Raw genomic sequence first — 21,492 nt, 5'->3', positions numbered from 1 at the left:
ACAAAGGCTGGCTTTTTATCACAACACAGTGGTGACCTTTCCACCAGAGACCTGGATGAGCCTGACAATAGGGTTCTCGATTTCTTTAAATCCTAGAGCACCTGGGACTAAATGGAGGCTCTGGCTCTTCTAAGTATTTCAGTCACTCTCCCCTTTACAGGATTCTCTCCATCCAGTAAGGCCTAAACTTTCATATGGATCGATGATTGGATGACTTCTCCCCACACATGCAACACTAGCTATTATTGAGCGGCGGATGCCTTTCTAAGGCCAGTTGGCATTACATTACCAGAGAACAGCAAACAGCTCTCCTTACCTTACAAGCTAATCTAACTCAAAGTAGCCTCAGCGTCACACTGGGATTTTGTCTTCTCTCCCACTCAGATCCTGAAAAGGATCGACGCAGGAGATGAGAAGCAGGTACAGGGGTTGAAGTTTTAATAGCTGACGGACATGAAACGGAACAAGAACAGCATCTGGACAGGAACACATGACAAGAATTAACACGGACAAAGGGAACACCACCGAGGAACAGACAGGGGCAATCAGCCATGTGGAGGAGTCCATGTGAATCCAACAAGCGCTGCTGCGCGTAATGATGGTGCCAGGTGCGTGTAAAGACGGGTAGCTTGGCGCCCTCGAGCGCCAGGGAGGGGGGAGCGGGAGCAGGCGTGACAGATCCCACAGTCGGGATCTGCTTAGTTCATGTGATTACATTGGAATTTCCAGACTGAAAGAGAAGGACATTTCTCAGGCTGGGACCCATGACCAAGGAACGTTAGCCTCAACGGCTGTACAACATATAGACAACGGAACATTCATTGGAACATTGCAAAAGCCATTAACAACGTACCCTTTGAACGTTACGGAGGTCACAGACATATAATTGCAGAAGAACAGGTCAATATTATACTGCTGAGCAAGGCAAAGTACGAAATGTCAATCTAGAACCTGAGTCATTCAACCAAAGCATCTTTTGGCTGGGCCCTAAATAGTGGTTTGGACCGATGTTGATAGCGGTTTTGCGTATGTAGGTGCCAATGTTAACAATTCAACACTTTTGTGCTTACTGTACACTAAAGTGTTATGGAAGTAGAATCACTGATCCCATATCCCTCTTTCCCAATTTCAACCCTGCCCTCTTTGGATCTCTGTATTGATGAGTAACCTGAAGCGCCCTGACTAATGCTTCACCCGCACTAAAAAAATACTATAGTATACCATGGTATAAATACTATAGTATTCACTGTAGTGTTTTTGCTGACTCTACTGTGGTATTGACTGTAGTATATTTAGGGGCGGCAGGAAGCCTAGTGGTTAGAGCATTGGGCCAGTAAGCGAAAGGTTGCTAAATCGAATCCCTGAGCTGACAAGGTAAAATGATGTCATTCTGCCCCTGAACAAGGCAGTTAACCCACTGTTCCTAGGCCGTCATTGTGAATAAGAATTTGTTCTTAGGTGACTTGCCTGGTTAAATAAAGAAAAATATATACGCAGTTAACTCTAGTATAAACACTGTAGTAAAAGAAAACTGTAGTTTATACTACAGTAATTAATGTAGTGTTTTTGCAGATCGTAGTATATACTATAGTCTTTTTTAAAACATTTTTGACACAGAAGTGGAGGCTTTCTCCTTCAGGAAACCTACTGGAGAAATAGTTAAAGACCACATTTTCAATAATCTGTGGGGAAAACAATATGGCCTACACTTGACATGTAGGTTTCTTACTTATGGTGTCACAAACTGCGATATGGTGGAGGGGAATGGGCATGGTATATGCAAATCAAATACTGTAGTATTTACTATAATTTAAAAAAGTGTAGTATTTTTGGTGTCTGTAGTATTTTTTCAGACATTACTGTAGTATTTACTAGTGTTTTTTGTCTCCAGATAACACTGTAGTATATACTGTAGTACTCTACAGTATACTACAACATTCTATAGTAAGTACTACACATTATCGAGGGATACTACAGTGTAGTTTAGTATTCTACAGTATACTGCAGTTTACTATAGAAATCTATAGCAAGTACTGTAGTATTCTATAGTATTTTTCCATGTGGGTAGTTCCCTAGAGGGTGGTTAGGGGACGTACGGGGGAGGGATAGGGTTGAGGGTCAATGAGGTGCAAGGCACGCTACAGGCAGGCTATTAGTCTGGCCCTGTCAGATGAATGGGCATGTGTTAACCATATATAGTAAGGAAATAACAGGGGGAGAGGTCATGGAAGTGGGTTTGTTATCTCTTTCGCAGAGCACATCTACTCTCCGGAAGACTCCAAACTAGACATGCGGAACTGTGACAACAGCAGGATAAGGTATGCAGCAGGGGAAGCAGGTAGCCTAGTGGTTAACAGCGTTGGGCCAGTAACCGAAAGGTTGCCAAGCCGACTAGGTGAAAAATCTGTTAAATGTGCCTTTGAGCAATAGCACACAGACCAAAACAAAGGACCACGCAGTGCTGCACTCCCACATCTTTCACACTTAAAAGGGTTTGTTATGATCAACTTGCATGATTCTTAACCTCTTATCACACTGACTGAGGGAGAAGAGGTTATCTTAGCTTATAGAAACGAGCAGAAGCTCTGACCTATCCAGGCTCTGTCCTACAGGTTATGGAAAATGTGCTACACTCCTCAAAAACAATACAGTGAATACTGCAGCATACTACAGTTCGAAAAAAAAACGACACTACAGTCATGTCATTTGCAGACTTAACTTTTCAAAAACACTACAGTGAATACTATAGTATTTCTACCATAGTATACTATATGATTTTTTTCATGTGGGTGAATTACACTAATCACAATTTGACTAACTAGTGGGTGAACATGCATGCAGCAATGCACGCACGCACGCACACACACACTACCTCGAGATGATAGTCGCTAGTGAACGTCTACACACCCCTTGCACACTAATCACATTTTGCTGCCTTAAAATTCAATCTCAAAAGGATTACACTTTTCCTACCGATCTACACAACCTAATCCACATTTTCTTATAGACAATTGTCCGAATTAATTACAAATAACAAAATGAAGATGTCTTGATTGTGGGCTCACCATGTCATTTCAACGTGGAGAATTGGGTAATACTTGGTTGATACGTTGATGAGAACCTATTTTCACCCACTCAAAAAGACGGCCAAATGTTTGTTGAATACCCAATGCATTACCACTGTGCTTTATACCAGTTGTTCCCAAACTTTTTATAGTCCCGTACCCTTCAAATGTTCAACCTCCAGCTGCATACCCCCTCTAGCACCAGGGTCAGCGCACTCTCAAATGTTGTTTTCTGCCATCGTTGTAAGCCTGCCACACAAACACACTATACGATACATTTATTAAACATAAGAATGAGTGTGAATTTGTCACAACCCGGCTCGTGGGAAGTGACAAAGAGATCTTATAGGACCAGGGCACAAATAATAATAATAAATCCTTTTGCTCTTTATTTAACCATCTTACATATAAAACCTTATTTGTTCATCGAAAATTGTGAATAACTCACCACAGGTTAATGAGAAGAGTGTGCTTGAAAGGATGCACATAACACTGCAATGTTGGGTTGTATTGGAGAGAGTCTCAGTCTTAAATGATTTTCCACACACAGTCTGAGCCTGTATTTAGTTTAAATGCTAGTGAGGGCTGAGAATCCACTCTCACATAGGTACGTGGTTGCAAAGGGCATCAATCAGTGTCTTAACAGCGGATTTGCCAAGGCAGGATACTCTGAGCGAAGCCCAATCCAGAAATCTTGCAGTAGCTTCTGATTAAATTCAAATTTTCACAGAACCGCTTGTTGCAATTTCGATGAGGCTCTCTTGTTCAGATGTCGGTAAGTGGACTGGAGGCAGGGCATGAAAGGGATAACGAATCCAGTTGTTTGTGTCATCCGTTTTGGGAAAGTACCTCTGTAACTGCGCACCTAACTCACTCAGGTGCTTCGATATATCACATTTGACATCATCTGTAAGCTTGAGTTCATTTGCACACAAAAAAATCATACAATGATGGAAAGACCTGTGTGATTAAGAGCTCCAACTTCTTAATCATAGCCTCAATTTTGTCCCCCACATTGAATATAGTTGCAGAAAGTCCCTGTAATCCTAGATTCAGATCATTCAGGCGAGAAAAACATCACCCAGAAAGGCCAGTCGTGTGAGAAACTCGTCATCATGCAAGCGGTCAGACAAGTGAAAATTGTGGTCAGTAAAGAAAACTATAAGCTCGTCTCTCAATTTAAAAAAATGTGTCAATACTTTGCCCCTTGATAACCAGCACACCTCTGTATGTTGTAAAAGTGTTACATGGTCGCTGCCCATATCATTGCATAGCACAGAAAAATACACGAGAGTTCAGGGGCCTTGCTTTAACAAAGTTAACCATTTTCACTGTAGTGTTCAAAACGTCTTTAAGCCGTCAGGCATTAAGCTGTCAGGTGGATGCTGCAGTGTACCCAAGTGGCGTCGGGAGCAACTGCTTGCACGTGCGTCACCACTCCACTATGTCTCCCTGTCATGGCTTTGCGCCATCAGCAGCAGCTATGTTCGGCTACATACGGACAGTTAGTGGTATTCCCGCGAGAGAGTAACGGTTAATGTGATTGGATGTTAATTAGTTGACTAGGCTTCCTGTATTTGACATTGTGTTCAGCAAAATAACAACACTAGATGGTTTCATTTGATTTTTGGCAGTGAAACGAGGCTACTTAGGCGAGAAAAAAACTCACCCAAATGTTTAGCCCCGTTGGAAAATATAATTGGACTGTTTGAAAATGTGAAGAATGATTTTATTTTTTAAAATATATATACTGTATATATATATTTTAAATGTGAATCACATTTTTATTTGGGGTACCCCCGACGGCATTGTGTGTACCCCTCAGTTTGGGAATACCTGCTCTATATCAAATTTCAGTCAGACTGCCCAGCCAACCCGAGCCCCCTACACAACTTCCTACCCATGTTGTTTTTTTATGTCTCAAGGGAAAACAAAAGTTGAACATACACATACACCTACACATTAACACACAGAAACCGTACACCATCCATATAATTCATATCATAGGCCTAATAGTACTGTAGAGCTCTTTTTACTTGCACACAATACACCTGGGTCACCTCGTCCTGCCCCGAGGGGTCCACGGCCCTGCAGCGCCCCAACCCAACACACCCCTCTCAGCTTTAAAATCTTAGTGAAACATTATTGGTTTCAGGTGTTTCAGACTGTCAACAGTACAGCAGACTCCCAGGGCCAGGAATGAGCAGCCCAGCAGCTAGCGATTGCCTAAATCTCCCTTGACGTGAGCATGTTTTCAATACAAACTCCTTTTGTCGTACAGTATTCCACATAAGGCTTCCAGACCTTAAGAATGTTGCACAGTATAACCTTAATCTTGAAACAAATCTAGTGATACTGTACATAACTTGACATTTCTTCCATAAATTGTGGGAGGATAACCAACCTTCCAATGAATGGCAATGCATTTATTAGCCACTTTAAATGCTTGGTTACACAGTTTCTTCTGATAACAGTCTATCAACATTTCAAAGCAAATAAAAACAGGGAGAAGGCAGAATCCGTAGACATGCTGAGATAAAAGAACATCCTCTTTGTCAGAATTCAGCCAGACCTCAACACAAGACCTCAACATATGGTATCAGGTAGGCTGTCATTATAAATAAGAATTTGTTCTTAACTGACTTGGCTAGATAAATAAAATAAATATATATATATGTCCCCTTTTGTGCTTTACACCTACAGCAGAATAATACAATTTCTGAGTGCATAATATTAATATATCAGTTTCACGGGCAGTTACTTCCCTCTATGGATGGTCTTGAACTGCATAAATTGATGTCTGAGATTATATGAACATGACTGGGCATTCTAACATATCTGTATCCATTCATCATCATCAATAGCATCTCCCAGGTCTTCCCGACATTTAGTTTTACATGTTTTGTGTCAATGGCAAATTCTTGCAAATGTATTAAAAATAAAAAACAGAAATACCTTGTTTACTTACCGTACATAAGTATTGAGACCCTTTGCTATGAGACTCGAAATTGAGCTCAGGTGAATCCTGTTTCCATTGATCATCCTTGAGATGGTTCTACAACTTGATTGGAGTCCACCTGTGGTAAATTCAATTGATTGGATATGATTTGGAAAGGCACACACCTGTCTGTATAAGGTCCCACAGTTGACAGTGCATGTCAGAGCAAAAACCAAGCCATGAGGTTGAAGGAATTGTCCGCAGAGCTCTGAGACGGGATTGTGTCAAGGTTCAGATCTGGGGAAGGGTACCAAAAAATGTCTGTGTTCCCATGAACACAGTGGCCTTCATTGTTTTTAAATGGAAGAAGTTTGGAACCACCAAGACTCTTCCTAGAGCTGGCCGCCCGGCCAAACTGAGCAATCGAGGGAGGAGGGCCGATGGTCACTGACAGAGCTCCAGCGTTCCTCTGTGGAGATGGGAGAACCTTCCAGAAGGACAACCATCTCTGCAGCACTCCACCAATCAGAACTTTATGGTAGAGTGGCCAGACAGAAGCCACTCATTAGTAAAAGGCACATGACAGCCCGCCTGGAGTATGCCAAAGGCACCTAAAGGTCTCACAGACCATGAGACACAAGATTCTCTGAACTGATGAAACCAAGATTGAACTATTTGGCCTGAATGCCAAGCGTCACGTTTGGAGGAAACCTGGCACCATCCCTACGGTGAAGCATGGTGGTGGCAGCATCATGCTGTGGGGATGCTTTTCAGAGGCAGGGACTCGAGGGAAAGATGAACGGAGCAAAGTACAGAGAGATCCTTGATGAAAACCTGCTCCAGAGCGCTAAGGACCTCAGACTGAGGGTGAAGGTTAACCTTTCAACAGGACAACGACTCGAAGCACACAGCCAAGACAATGCAGGAGTGGCTTCGGGACAAGTCTCTGAATGTCCTTGAGTGGCCCAGCCAGAGCCGAGACTTGAACATCTCTGGAGAGACCTGAAAATAGCTGTGCAGCGACGCTCCCCACCCAACCTGACAGAGGTTGAGAGGATCTGCAGAGAAGAATGGGAGAAACTCCCCAAATACAGGTGCACCAAGCTTGTAGCGTCATACCTAAAAGACTGAAGGCTGTAATTGCTGCCAAAGGTGCTTCAACAAAGTACTGAGTAAAGTGTCTGAATACTTGATTAAGTGGAAAAAACTATTTAATCCATTTTAGAATACGGCTGTAACATAACAAAATGTGGAAAAAGGGAAGGGGTCTGAATTACATTCAGACATTACATTCTTGTAAGCTACAGATGTGTTTTTTTGCATGTGTCTCAATCCACCACGTCCGCCGATGTCGCACTTCCGCATCTGCGTTGAAAGGGGACAGAGCTAGAGCGGTGTTTGTCAGACCATGAGACATCACTAAAAATCGGTCTTCTCTGAAAAACATCCTTAAGCGTCCGAACGTTTTGGCCTACAAACTATTATGACCTCTCTATGGAAAGATGGGATTCGTCTGAAGTCGGTACAGCCAATTTCCCAACTTCTGTCTGTAGTATCCGAACCTTTTGGCCTACACACTAATATGTTGTTTTGCTCTAGGATGCCCACAGGCCTCACAATACTCGTCTGAATGTCCCCCGGTACCAGTTGGAAAAAATGAATGGAAGTAGAGTACCAGTCCAAAGTTTTAGTACACCTACTCATTGAAGGGCTTTTCTTTATTTGTACTATTTTCTACATTGTAGAATAATAGTGAAGACATCAAAACTATCAAATAATATATTAAATCTAAATAAATATATTATATACTTGAGATTCTTCAAAGTAGCCACCCTTTGCCGTCATAACAGCTTTGCACACTCTTGGCATTCTCTGTATTTTGTATTTTTTTAAATTAAAATTCAAAATCAAATAGAAAAATTATCCTTGGTATGGGACTTCTTTTAAAAAATCCACATAGCATTTAAAAACCATGTCAACCCCTATTATTTCACTCAGAGTGAGTCCATGTAGCTTTTTATGTGATTTGTTAATCCAAATTGTACACCTCAACTAATTTAGGCTTGCTTAAAACAAAGAGAATGAATACTAATGCTACGACTCTATTTTATTTCTTTCATTTTATATTCAACTTTAAAAAATATGAATCATCTTCCACTTTAACATGAGTATTTTGTTGACCAAAATGACAATTAAATCCATTTGAATCCCACTTTGCAACACAACAAAATGTGAAGAAATTAAAGGGGTCTGAATAAAATCAAATCGATAAAAGCATCAGACCATCGAATGTTCACCAGAGAAAAGGACTTCAGCTCTTATACACATCAGACAGATGTATTACACACACACACAACCTTATCCCAAAACACAGTCACATCTCGGAGTGATAGATCGGCCACAGTGACGCACAATAGCCCTCAGAGCGTCAAGGGCGATCGTTTAACGATACCAATCTATTCTGCTCCGTGTCACAAACGCTTTATGCAACCACACGCAGGATGTAAATCAAAGCAGGGTGAAAGGGAACTGAAGGCCATATGGACAGCGCTGAGAGGCCTAGGTAAATAGTCTGCCAGTGACCAACAAATTACAATACTGCACATAGCTGCTGACCTTGAGTCAGATTTGAGAAGTAGCCTCCAGATTGAAACATGAAAAGAAGTCTAAAAGGGAACTTTGTCAGCTGGTGCAATGTCTGCAGTCCTGTTATGTTACACATTGTTGTACCTTTCACCTTTTCACACCTGAAAAACTCCCTCCTCAATAAACCACAAAGCAAATATTATAAATACCTACAGACTCCATCATCAAACACTGGTCTGAGCCTGCAATGTTAATTAAACAACCACATTTTCTGTCTGGATTAAATTTAGTGTTGGGGAACAAGACTTATTCTAACCACAATTGCACTGTGCAGATGTAAAGTTTGGTTACAGAATGACACTAAAATCTCCCTCAGTTTTTTATGTGACCACGTTTTCCAAAAATGCTGTAAATATCTATATTTACTACGAATCAAGGTTCAAAAATGTCTGCAGAAAGAATGGGGTGTCCGCTATGATATGACACCTTGAGTTCGAAAAAATCTATTTTGGTTAATGAACTACAGTAAGTGAAGTGGATTAACATCCGATAAAACCTGTCAAACTCATTCCAAGGAGGACCAAGTGTCTGCGGGTTTCCGCTCCACCCTTGTACAGTCGTGGCCAAAAGTTTTGAAATTGACACAAATATTAATTTTCACAAAGTCTGCTGCCTCAGTTTGTATGATGGTAATTAGCATATACTCCAGAATGTTATGAAGAGTGATCAGATGAATTGTAATTAATTGCAAAGTCCCTCTTTGCCATGCAAATTAACTGAATCCTCAAAAAACATTTCCACTGCATTTCAGCCCTGCCACAAAAGGACCAGCTGACATCATGTCAGTGATTCTCTCGTTAACACAAGTGTGAGTGTTGACGAGGACAAGGCTGGAGATCACTCTGTCATGCTGATTGAGTTCGAATAACAGACTGGAAGCTTCAAAAGGAGGGTGGTGCTTGGAATCATTGTTCTTCCTCTGTCAACCATGGTTACCTGCAAGGAAACACGTGCCGTCATCATTGCTTTGCACAAAAAGTGCTTCACAGGCAAGGATATTGCTGCCAGTAAGATTGCACCTAAATCAACCATTTATCGGATCATCAAGAACTTCAAGGAGAGCGGTTAAATTGTTGTGAAGAAGGCTTCAGGGCACCCAAGAAAGTCCAGCAAGCGCCAGGACCGTCTCCTAAACTTGATTCAGCTGCGGGATCGGGGCACCACCAGTAGAGAGCTTGCTCAGGAATGACAGCAGGCAGGTGTGAGTGCCTCTGCACGCACAGTGAGGCAAAGACTTTTGGAGGATGGCCTGGTGTCAAGAAGGGCAGCAAAGAAGCAACTTCTCCCCAGGAAAAACATCAGGGACAGATTTCTGCAAAAGGTACAGGGATTGGACTGCTGAGGACTGGGGTAAAGTCATTTTCTCTGATGCATCCCCTTTCCGATTGCTTGGGGCATCCGGAAAAAAGATTGTCCGGAGAAGACAAGGTGAGCGCTACCATCAGTCATGTGTCATGCCAACAGTAAAGCATCCTGAGACCATTCATGTGTGGGGTTGCTTCTCAGCCAAGGGAGTGGGCTCTCTCACAATTTTGCCATCCATGAATAAAGAATGGTACTAACACATCCTCCGAGAGCAACTTCTCCCAACCATCCAGGAACAGTTTGGTGACAAACAATGCATTTTCCAGCATGATGGAGCACCTTGCCATAAGGCAAAAGTGATAACTAAGTGGCTCAGGGAACAAAACATTGATTTCTTGGGTCCATGGCCAGGAAACTCCCCAGACCTTAATCCCATTGAGAACTTGTGGTCAATCCTCAAGAGGCGGGTGGACAAACAAAAACCCACACATTCTGACAAACTCCAAGCATTGACTATGCAAGAATGGGCTGCCATCAGTCAGGATGTGGCCCAGAAGTTAATTGGCAGCATGCCAGGGCGGATTGCAGAGGTATTGAAAAAGAAGGGTCAACACTGCAAATATTGAATCTTTGCATCAACTTCATGTAACTGTCAATAAAAGCCTTTGACAATTATGAAATGCTTGTAATTATACTTCAGTATTCCATAGTAACATCTGACAAAAATATCTAAAGACACTGAAGCAGCAAACGTTGTGGAAATTCATATTTGTGTCATTCTCAAAACTTTTGGCCACGACTGTACTTGAATGATGAATTAAGGTCACTAATTAGTAAAGAACTCCCCTCACCTGGTTGTCTAGGTCTTGAAAGGAAAAACCTGCAGACACTAGGCCCTCCATGGAACGAGTGTAACACCTCTGCAATAACAGAATGATGGTAACAGAATGACATCATGGGTCCCTGATCTGTACTATACAAAAAATGCATAATTATGAATGTCATTCTCTTCATGGTGATATCCTGAATAGGTACACGAAGGTAGACAAATGTAATATCCTCATGCTTGGGTATTATTCTACACATTGGCTATTATTCTAATGAGCTCCGCCCCCAAACAAGACCAAATTTGGTTGGTCCGGAATGGACCAAGTCTGTACCAATCATAGACGTCTAGACTATAATCATAGACACGTTTGGACATCACAGACTAGCACAGTAGAGTAGAGTACAGCACAGCAGAACACAGCACAGCCGTGTAGAGTACTGTATTGTTAAGTAGAGTACAGTACACTAAATAATACTGTACTCTAGTGTGCTTTACTGTATTGTCCTATACTCTACTTGTTTTATGCTGTACTGTACCTTGTAACTTGGTGACTACTATGAATTCCCATTGTAGCCAATTCAGTTGCAGTCATTTTGTTACAGATGTTCTGGTCACTCTGTTACCGATTTGGGAACCGAATGACACATTTGAATCACTTAAATAAAATCATAAACCAAATTGCTTTCAGTAAAAACACTAACTAATCGGTAGGTCTACCTTTACTTGGTACTTCTGTAAACGTTCAATATTTTTGGTGGCAGAATGACGAGACACTAGGCAACATTTCTTAAACTTACAGAAGGCAAATACCCCTTTTCCATCCGTTTGACCAGAAAGCCTTTTCTTATTCCTAATTTTTAGGATGGAAAATGTTTGAAGAATTGATATATGCCTTCATAAAAAAATATATATATATATAATTGACTCTTAGCTTTCATTTTACACCAAATTTGATATGCTTCTGCAAACTTCACGTTAGTTGTCACAGAGCCTTTTCCATGAATATGACCTACCTACACTGTATCAAGCAGCATCAGTCCAGCTGGTTACTCATCTCTTCTCCTCTTCTTCTGGTTATCAATCTCCCTCTCCCTCCCTCTCCCTCACCCTATCCATTCCTTCCAGAGTAGACAGATTGAAAGCTAACACATCCTCCCCTTATCAGCCCAAATGGACCATATTTATCTCTTCTTTCCATCTCGCTCATATGCACTTGTTCCAGCCAAGCCTCACTAGATCTTGTGGCGTTGCTGAAAGCATACCGCTGTCAGAAAAAGCATCTATTCTTCAGCGCCTGGCATTGTGCTCTACTGTATAGTGTTACATCAACGTGTTTGCATTCCATTAATAAGAATTGGACAGAGAGACGGCGGCGTGCCTGTGAGTCTAAGTGTGTGTGTGTGTGTGGACTGTACTGTACTGTATGTGTGCTCAGTATTGACAGGAGTGGTAAGTGTATTACATAAACTAGACTCTCTATCCCATTGCCACTCGACCATATTAAAGAGGGAATTATAGAAACTAGAGTCGTTTCTTTCTTCCATCCTGCATCTCCTCTTGCTCAGGTTTCCATCACGTTCCAGCAGTCTTACACTCTAAACCCGCATCTTAACTACAGGTCTGGGGCTGTAGGCAAAGCAGCAGGGCTTAGCTGGGAGGAGAGAGAGACTGCTGCATTGACATGCACTGTGCTGAACTGCACTCGTCTCATCCTAGACACACTCCTCTATTACCTCGCTCTAATCCACTCATAGTCACATTCACACAGCACAGCACAGCACAGCACAGCACAGCACAGCACAGCACAGCACAGCACAGCACAGCACAGCACAGCACAGCACAGCACAGCACAGCACAGCACAGCACAGCACAGCACAGCACAGCACGCACGCACGCACGCACGCACGCACGCACGCACGCACACACGCACGCACGCACACACACACACACACACACACACGCAGTATGGCATGTATTAGGTGGTGTGTGAGTCAGTCAGTTGGGGGATTCCTTAATAACAGGCTATTCAATTAATCACCAGATTAACGGCCTTAACGTGCCCTGCTTGCCTGGTCGGTATTAGGCCATGATTACTACAAGTTTAGATAGCTGGCTAGACTAACTTACCAATCTAACAATTGTTAGCTGACGTCTAATTGAATGACTGTCAAGAGAAACAAGAGAGAAACTGCTGATGCACAACTAAATTTGCACCTTGAATATTCGACTATTCTAATACCCTGACTACACCGCTCGCGTCGCGTGCGCCGAGCGTTGCAAAATACATTTAGGAATCTATGCTATTCAATTATTGCACCCACCCTGCTCGTGGGCGTCAACGAGAGGCTGCGTTGGCAAGGGCTAAAATAGAAGTCATTCCTATTTCTGACGCAGATCGCGCTGCAAGTCCTGCCTCTCCCATCTCCTCATTGGTTTATAGAAGCAGGTACCCACATGCCATCTCCTCATTGGTTATACCCACGTGGGTGATTGAAAGACGAACTGTTGCCGGTTGTGGTGGTAATACTATGAAAGTTTCGATGCCAATCACCATATAAGTTAAACGATGAAAAAGCCTGGAAGGAGGAAAGATGACTAGAAACTATTCGGTTGACCGTTTTTACATGTGGATTAATTGTCGGAGTAGAGGACCTTAAAATAGGTAAAATAACAACCTAATGTTTATATCCCAGGACAAATTAGCTAGCTACAGCAAGCTAGATAAATAGGACAAATTAGCTAGCAAGTGCAAGGTAACAAGCTAAATTGCCATAAATGTTTAATGCTTTCGACCTGTCCCCAAATTACTGTCATTGGTTCAGAGTTTGTTTTGATATTTTAACCTGCGTGTCGTGATCGCGTTTGGTGTGGGGGGACAAAATAGATGTATGCACGATGGCGCACGAGGTCCTCAACAGTAAGTTGAGACCCAGACTGAGTTCCCTTTTTATATTTTGGGGGGGGGGGGGGGGGGGGGTTAGCGGGTATCATAGGCCCAGGCCCAACCTGCAGGGTAATCTTTCTTACCATCTGCATATGAATCAAACTGACTCTATCTACATATTTAGTAGTATTTGGTTAGATTTGAATTTCAACAAGTATGCCAAATCATTGCTGGAGGCTAGAGGAAATTCTACACCCACAGACACCGTCTGGTCCAAGAAGTGACTCAGGAGTCTGGACGTGCCTGCATATTTCCCTAAGGTATCAACCACAGATCCTGACAGACTGCAACAAGACAGTTCCTTAAAAACCGCTCTGTCATCTTTCTGTCTCATCATGGAGTATTACCCACAGGCAGCAGAGAGACCTCGGGGAGAAGATTGGTATGGAATGACTCAAAGAAAAAGGGCAACAGTTGACATTACAGTCAATCATCCTCATTCCTTGGAGTTACTCTTTAACTACTTTGGCAACTGGAATGTCATTACTCAACTGTACTTAGTAGCACAAATCAATAATTGAACTTAAATCAAAGGAAACTGGCAAGCTTATTTCGTTTGTAATCAAGGATAGCAGGCTTATATCTTTACACTCAAACAGTGACTTTCAGCAAAACATAGATTGTTTTGGTTTCAACCCTCACTTTAACAGTATTTAAAAAAATGTCCATATGTATGTCTGTGTGTGTATGTCTGCTGTGTGTGTGTGTGTGTGTGTGTGTGTGTGTGTGTGTGTGTGTGTGTGTGTGTGTGTGTGTGTGTGTGTGTGTGTGTGTGTGTGTGTGTGTGTGTGTGTGTGTGTGTGTGTGTGTGTGTGTGTGTGTGTGTGTGTGTGTGTGTGTGGTAACAGCCAGAAGGGACAGGGACAGGAGGGTGCCTCCCCAGCTCGATGTCAAACCCACTGAACAGCACCCACAAGCAGAGACCCGCCCCACAGCCCTCTGGGAAGGGAGGGGCCAGATCCAGTCCTCCAGGGCTGGCAGGTTTAGCACACACCTCTCAATTAGAGGCAAAACATCAACGGTCGGGTTTATTTACAATCCAAATGACGGTCTGGTTACGCAACCAAACCTCTCTGGGCATTGGATATGTCATAAGGGACGGCCCCATTGGGAATAGAGGAGAAGAGACAGGCCCACTTGTTTTTTTAAAACAGTTTCTTCCTTGGAACAAAGGTTTCTCCCACATCTGATACTTCCTCAAAAGCACTGTGGTTCTTATTTTCACGTCAATATCAAGACACTGAAGCGATCTAACAGTGAGCGAGATGGCACAGCATGCCATTGTTTACACAGAACGTGTGTATAGAGAGAGATCAGGAGCTGAGCAAAGTGGTTTTTAATGTCTAATAGCCACAGTATGACAGTGTACTCTAGGGTCATGACTTAGGTATCAGACAGAATCACATACAGAGAGATCCAGACAGAGAGGATAAGACAATTGAAGACACAAAAAGAGAAAGAGGTCACTCGGTCACAGGAAAAGTGAGTAAATACAGTGAGTCACACAGAGTTTGAGTCGCAGATAAGTCACAGAACGTGGGTCAGTCATAGCTTGGGGCCACACGTATGCACACACATACATGAACACACACAACAACAAACACCCAGGGATATGGGTCAGAGAGAGAGAGGTCAGAGGTCAACTCACAGTGAGCGGCAAGGAGCAGACAACGAAGATGACCGTCATAGAGGCCAGCAGCATCAGGTGGTCCATCTCCTCCTCCCCCTGTCCGAACCAGCCCAGACTCATCTTCCTCTTCCTCCCGCCATTCACCACCGAACCACGGCGTGTCATCTGGCTGCGGTGCATCCGGCACAGGCTGACGATCACCGACCCGTTGCACACAAACACCGCCACAATCAGCAGCGCCATGACCGAGGCGTAGGACAGCGAGAATGCCAGAACCTTCCTCTCTTCGTCCGCCCCCTCGCCCACCGCCTCCATCTTGATGAAGCACCACGTGCCCGGGCAGTACTGCTTGTGGCGGCCGTAGCCGAAGAATGGCAAAACACAGAAGGCGCAGGTGAAGACGTAGATAAGCAGGAGGGCCACCTTGGCGAAGCTGCGTCGGACACACTTGGAGTAGAAATAGGGGTGGCTTATGGCCAGGCAGCGCTCCACGGCCATGGCACAGAGGATGAGCATTGAGGCCAGGCCGAAGAAGGTCATGGCAAAGGCGAAGAGGCCACAGAGTCCCTGGTCCCCAGTGAGCCCCAGCAGGGACCGCTGGCGGGCATAGCACACAAACACCAGGGGGCTGAGGAAGCAGGTACCCAGCAGGTCAGTGAGGGCCAGTCCCGTCACCAGGATGCAGAAGACGGAGGACTTGGTGCGCCGCTCCTTCCGGTGGACACCCAGGATGGCCAGGGCGATGAAGTTCCCCATCACCCCCAGGATGAACATCACCGTGCTCACCACCGGATTCCCGTCCGTGTGGATATGGGTGCTGTTCTCGCAGCTCTCGTTCGACAGCATGACTCGAAGGCTCAGTGTGTGTGTGTGTCAGGCTGTCAGTTTTGTGGTGTGCCGCCTCAACCTCTTAAAGTCACCCTTGTTTGGCAGCAGAAAGGGCTATGGTAAGTGTTAAGACCCATTCCACTGAGCAAAAAACGGTTGAATCAACATTCTTTCCACTCATTTCAAGCAAAAATGTTAATTTGATGACCTTGAGTCAACCTGGGAAACTATTTTTTTCCACCCAACTTTTGACCTAAATCCAATGACATGGTGACATGTTTGGTTGATTTCAGGTTGAATTCAAGTTAGTTGACAACTCAAAATTAGACATTGAACTGACGTCTGTGACCAATGGGCTGACATTGTTGAATCATTGTGATTCAGTGGATTTCCCCCAAATTGCTTCCATTTCTCTTGTTGCTTTTCTGCAAAGTTTCCAAAGTCTCCAAGGTATAAAACGGTTCTCTTTTTTAAAGAAAACATGCAACTATTTAGGGCTCCATTGCGCAAGAGCAGTTCAAACGATATTGGCATTAATGAGTAGTAAATAACACTGTGTATAGGAACGAGACAAGCTCAACTCTTACCAAACGGGTCTCAATTGGCGACAAAAATCGACTGCCACTCCATATCTTTTGATCAGTCTGTTCTATAGTCCCCGTTGTCCTTCCTCCGAAACTCTAACTCTCCGACTGTCGCAGGCATCTGTCTGACAGCTAATGATAAAGAGCGGGTAGTGCATGTGTCACTTTCCGCTCTCTCTCTCTCTCTCTCTCGCACTCTCTCGCCCACGCGTTGCCTACACACTCTCTCTCTCTCTCTCTCTCTCTCTCTCTCTCTCTCACTCTCGCTCTCAGTCCCCGAGACTGTTAAATGTACTGCTTTAGGTCATATAACTTATTAGAAATGCTACATGTTTCAAAGACTATACGCTTTTCGAGGTGATTTTGGTAGGTTTTCAAATGTTTCATAATTTGCATATGGCACAAATATTTTTCCTCTTTCATTTTCTCTAACCACCTTCAATAAACCCAGTGACGAACCATACCGTACTATATAGCCTACATTAAAAAAAATACATTTAATTACTTACAAAGTCATATTTATTTTGAATCTATTTGAAATAAACCTAATTTATTTGCCTGGGAATTACTGATTTATTAATTTGATACCTCATCCATGAGCTAGAATTGTGTAATTCTATGTATTAGGTCATTAAGATTTTTTTAAATATCGTTCTAATATCTTTCTAAATCAGAGATTTTTGGCCAGAATACAAACCACAATTCCAATCCCATTATGATGCAACAATTAGTCTACATTCCTTGGCTAAATATTAGAACCCAAGAACGTTACAACAACCAATAGAACCAACGAAAAAAAACGCATCCATTCACTAAACTATAACTTCAAGTGTATACTTTTTTAAACTTTTTAACTTTAACTTAACTTGCCAAATGTGTAAAAATTATCCTTAGGGTAACTCATGTCAAAAATCTGCCATGGTCAGACTGTTTAAAGAAAATGATAGGAACAAATCAAATAAATAAAACAAATGCATGTTTCACCATGCAGAGAGGGGTCAGTGAGCTGGATAAATCATTTACTGAAAGTGAGGAGATGGAGAAAGGCAACAAGATGAGGGAGGAATGAGAGAAAGAAAGACATGGAAGGGCTGCTGAGAATGAGAAAGGAGATTGAGACTTGTAACAAGGTAGACCACAACCGATGGAAGCTGGAGAGAGAGGTGTTGGAGAAAGTCAACAAGGGGAGGGTGGAACCAGGGCAAGAAAGAGAAAGGCTAATTGAAGAGCTGCTGAGACAGATCAGGGAGAATGAGACTTCTATTGAGGTAAACCACTACCAATGGAAGCTAGAGAGAAAGTTGTTTGAGAAACAGAGAGAAAGTTGTGTCAGACAGAAAAAAAAGATGGAGCTCAAGAAGGCAAAGCTGAAGGTTCAGAACATACTGAACTTGGCCAAGATAGGAGAGGTGACAGTGGAGAGTACCAAGCTGTTAGCTGAGAATGAAAGGGAGAGATGTTGGAGAAACAGAGAAAGCTTAAATGGCAGACAAAGAAAAGATAGAAGTCAAGATGACAAAGGTGACAATGGAGAACATACTGCACTTGGCCAAGATAGGGAAGTTGACCGTGGAGAACACGAGGCTGTTAGCTGAGAATGAAAGGGTGAAAAGGGTGTTGGACAAACAGCAGCCGACACACAAATGTTGGTGGACAGGATAGCAAAGGTGAAGAAGATGTCCTCAGCCAAGTCAAGTAATGGAAAGTGACAGTGGAGAACAACATGCTGTTAGATGAGAATGAAAGGGTGGAGAAGGAGAGGGTGAGAGAGAGGAATGGATGGAACCTCATAAGAAATAGTTTGGAGACAGCTTTGGCCACAGCAGACCAGGAGAGGAATCAGACACTAGTAGGCTGGACGGAGGACAGTTTGGAGATTGGCCAAGGCTGGCCTATGAAGCCTCTGGGATCAACGGGGGTAATGATGGATGAAGGAGAACTAGGATTTGGAGATTAAGTGGCGGGAACACGCAGGCAGCAGAGGTGTGGATGATTGAGCTGAGAGAAAAGGAGAGAGCGATAGAGGCTCTGGAATGATTCTGTACCTGCATGGACAAGAAAAGAAGGGATGACAGATGGAAAAGGAGAGGTTGGAGCTTACGGGGGAGTGGGAGAGAAAGAATAGTGAAATTAAGAAAATGCAAATGGTGAAAGATAGATGAGCAATAGAGAAGATAGATATGGTGGAGAGGATGAAGGAGGCTTACATACTGTAAAGCTGTACCAGATGCAGACGGTCCTGAGGTTCAGAGAGCAAGAGCAGGCACATGTACAGTACTCCATTTAACCTGTCACAGTTCAGGGAGGTCACAAGCCACCTCCTAATGGTTATACATCAGATTCAATGGATTAAGTTGACTGCATGCTAGAGAAGGAGTAACAATAATATCTCAGATCACTGTCTAACATATATGGACTTTCTCTTTCAGATAGAAATGAAAATCGCCGGTAAAGCAGGAGAAAATGAGGAGGAGAGAAAAGAGAGATGTTGGAGAAGAACAAAGTGAAAGAGCTGCTCAGAGCTAGAAAAGCAGCTAGTGAGGAAGAAGTCAGGAAGAACAAGGAGAGGGTGAAAGCCCACCTGGACAAGGTGGCAAGGATCTATAACGAAAAGAAACAGACGGAGAAAGAAAGAAAGAGAAAAGCTGCTGAAAAAGACATATGGCAAAGAAAATCCCATGGTGTCCACCCCAGACATACTGAAAAATATATTAGAATGCAATACTGTCAACTGTCAACATATATACACTGCTCAAAAAAATAAAGGGAACACTTAAACAACACAATGTAACTCCAAGTCAATCACACTTCTGTGAAATCAAACTGTCCACTTAGGAAGCAACACTGATTGACAATACATTTCACATGCTGTTGTGCAAATGGAATAGACAAAAGGTGGAAATTATAGGCAATTAGCAAGACACCCCCAATAAAGGAGTGATTCTGCAGGTGGTGACCACAGACCACTTCTCAGTTCCTATGCTTCCTGGCTGATGTTTTGGTCACTTTTGAATGCTGGCGGTGCTTTCACTCTAGTGGTAGCATGAGACTGAGTCTACAACCCACACAAGTGGCTCAGGTAGTGTAGCTCATCCAGGATGGCACATCAATGCGAGCTGTGGCAAGAAGGTTTGCTGTGTCTGTCAGCGTAGTGTCCAGAGCATGGAGGCGCTACCAGGAGACAGGCCAGTACATCAGGAGACGTGGAGGAGGCCGTAGGAGGGCAACAACCCAGCAGCAAGACCGCTACCTCCGCCTTTGTGCAATGAGGAGCACTGCCAGAGCCCTGCAAAATGACCTCCAGCAGGCCACAGGTGTGCCAAAACATTTCTGCAGCATTGAAGGTCCACCAAGAACACAATGGCCTTCGTCATTCTTAAAAGGAAGAAGATTTCTCCAGAGCGCTCAGGACCTCAGACTGGGGCGAAGGTTCACCTTCCAACAGGACAACAACCCTAAGCAAACAGCCAAGACAATGCAGAAGTGGCTTCGGGACAAGTCTCTAAATGTTCTTGAGTGGCTCAGCCAAAGCTTGAACCCGATCTAACATCTCTGGAGAGATCTGAAAATAGCTGTGCAGAGACGCTCCCCATCCACCCTGACAAAGCTTGAGAGGATCTGCAGAGAAGAATGGGAGAAACTCCCCAAATACAGGTGTGCCAAGCTTGTAGCGTCATACCCAAGAAGACTCGAGACTGTAATCGTTGCCAAAGGTGCTTCAACAAAGTACTGAGTAAAGCGTCTGAATACTTATGTAAATGTGATCGTTTTTTATAATAACTATTTTTGCCAAAATTTCTAAAAAACTGTTTTTGCTTTGTCATCATGGGGTATTGTGTGTACATTGATGCGGGGGGAAAAGATAGCATCCATTTTAGAATAAGACTGTAACGTAACCAAATGTGGAAAAAGTCAAGGGGTCTGAATACTTTCCAAATGCGCTGTATCTGACCTTACCAGTATTGATTTATTGTTTGTTCGACCTACAGTTTGCCCTAGGCTATGACACTGGAATGTTCTACCAGCGCTTTACAAAAACGTAGACACCCAAGGGTGCACTGTCTCAACCGGTAGAAATACCTGTCGTCATTACTTTTCACAGATTGAGGGAAAGCGAGAGAGAGAGAGAGCAGACCCTGTGCAGTGTAGCAGTTTTAACAGGGCATTTGCCTCCCTAATGGCCAGTCAAACATGTTCCCTGGTTTTAATGCCTGTGTAAACCCCTGCTAATTTGTCACTTGTGTGTGTGTGTGTGTGTGTGTGTGTGTGTGTGTGTGTGTGTGTGTGTGTGTGTGTGTGTGTGTGTGTGTGTGTGTGTGTGTGTGTGTGTGTGTGTGTGTGTGTGTGTGCGCGTCCGCACTTATGTGCGTACTGGTTTTCATGTACCCATCACAGAGAGGCGGAGTAAGAAGATTCATTCAAGCTGTAAAGCTTCCTGGCAGAAATGAGCCATGCTCTCCTCTGTCCAGAAGACCCATTCCAAACATCCCCCCGTGACACTGGTCTGTAATGACGATGGATGTGTGCTGGTATTCTACATACTACCCAGGTGTTACAGATCATAGTGCCATCACTTATAACGGTGTGGTGGTGTGAGCAAGGCCGTTGGATTTAATTAATTTAACGTTTAATGTGCCTTTAATGTGATTTGATTTGGCGCAGAGAAAATCTTACTAGGGCTGTCAGAGAAATGGTTTCCTTGGCGTGTAACGTGTCTTTTCTG

At 43.4% G+C, this 21,492-nt stretch overlaps 1 protein-coding gene across 1 annotated transcript in view; it reads right to left on the bottom strand.

Annotated features, from left to right (window-relative positions):
- LOC129832386 (prostacyclin receptor-like) overlaps nucleotides 1–16,929 on the bottom strand; it is a 54,450-nt gene extending 37,521 nt beyond the window's left edge. The window contains exon 1 of the mRNA XM_055896409.1: nucleotides 15,376–16,929. Within this exon, the coding sequence (XP_055752384.1) occupies nucleotides 15,376–16,203 (828 nt within the window). The 5' untranslated portion in view covers nucleotides 16,204–16,929. The remainder of the gene's footprint in view (nucleotides 1–15,375) is intronic.
- Between the last annotated feature and the right edge of the window lie 4,563 nt (nucleotides 16,930–21,492).

Source organism: Salvelinus fontinalis, chromosome 33, assembly GCF_029448725.1.
Source record: "Salvelinus fontinalis isolate EN_2023a chromosome 33, ASM2944872v1, whole genome shotgun sequence".
NCBI lineage: Eukaryota > Metazoa > Chordata > Actinopteri > Salmoniformes > Salmonidae > Salvelinus > Salvelinus fontinalis.
The sequence above is the reverse complement of the archived record's forward strand: the minus strand, read 5'-3'. Positions and strand labels throughout refer to the sequence as shown.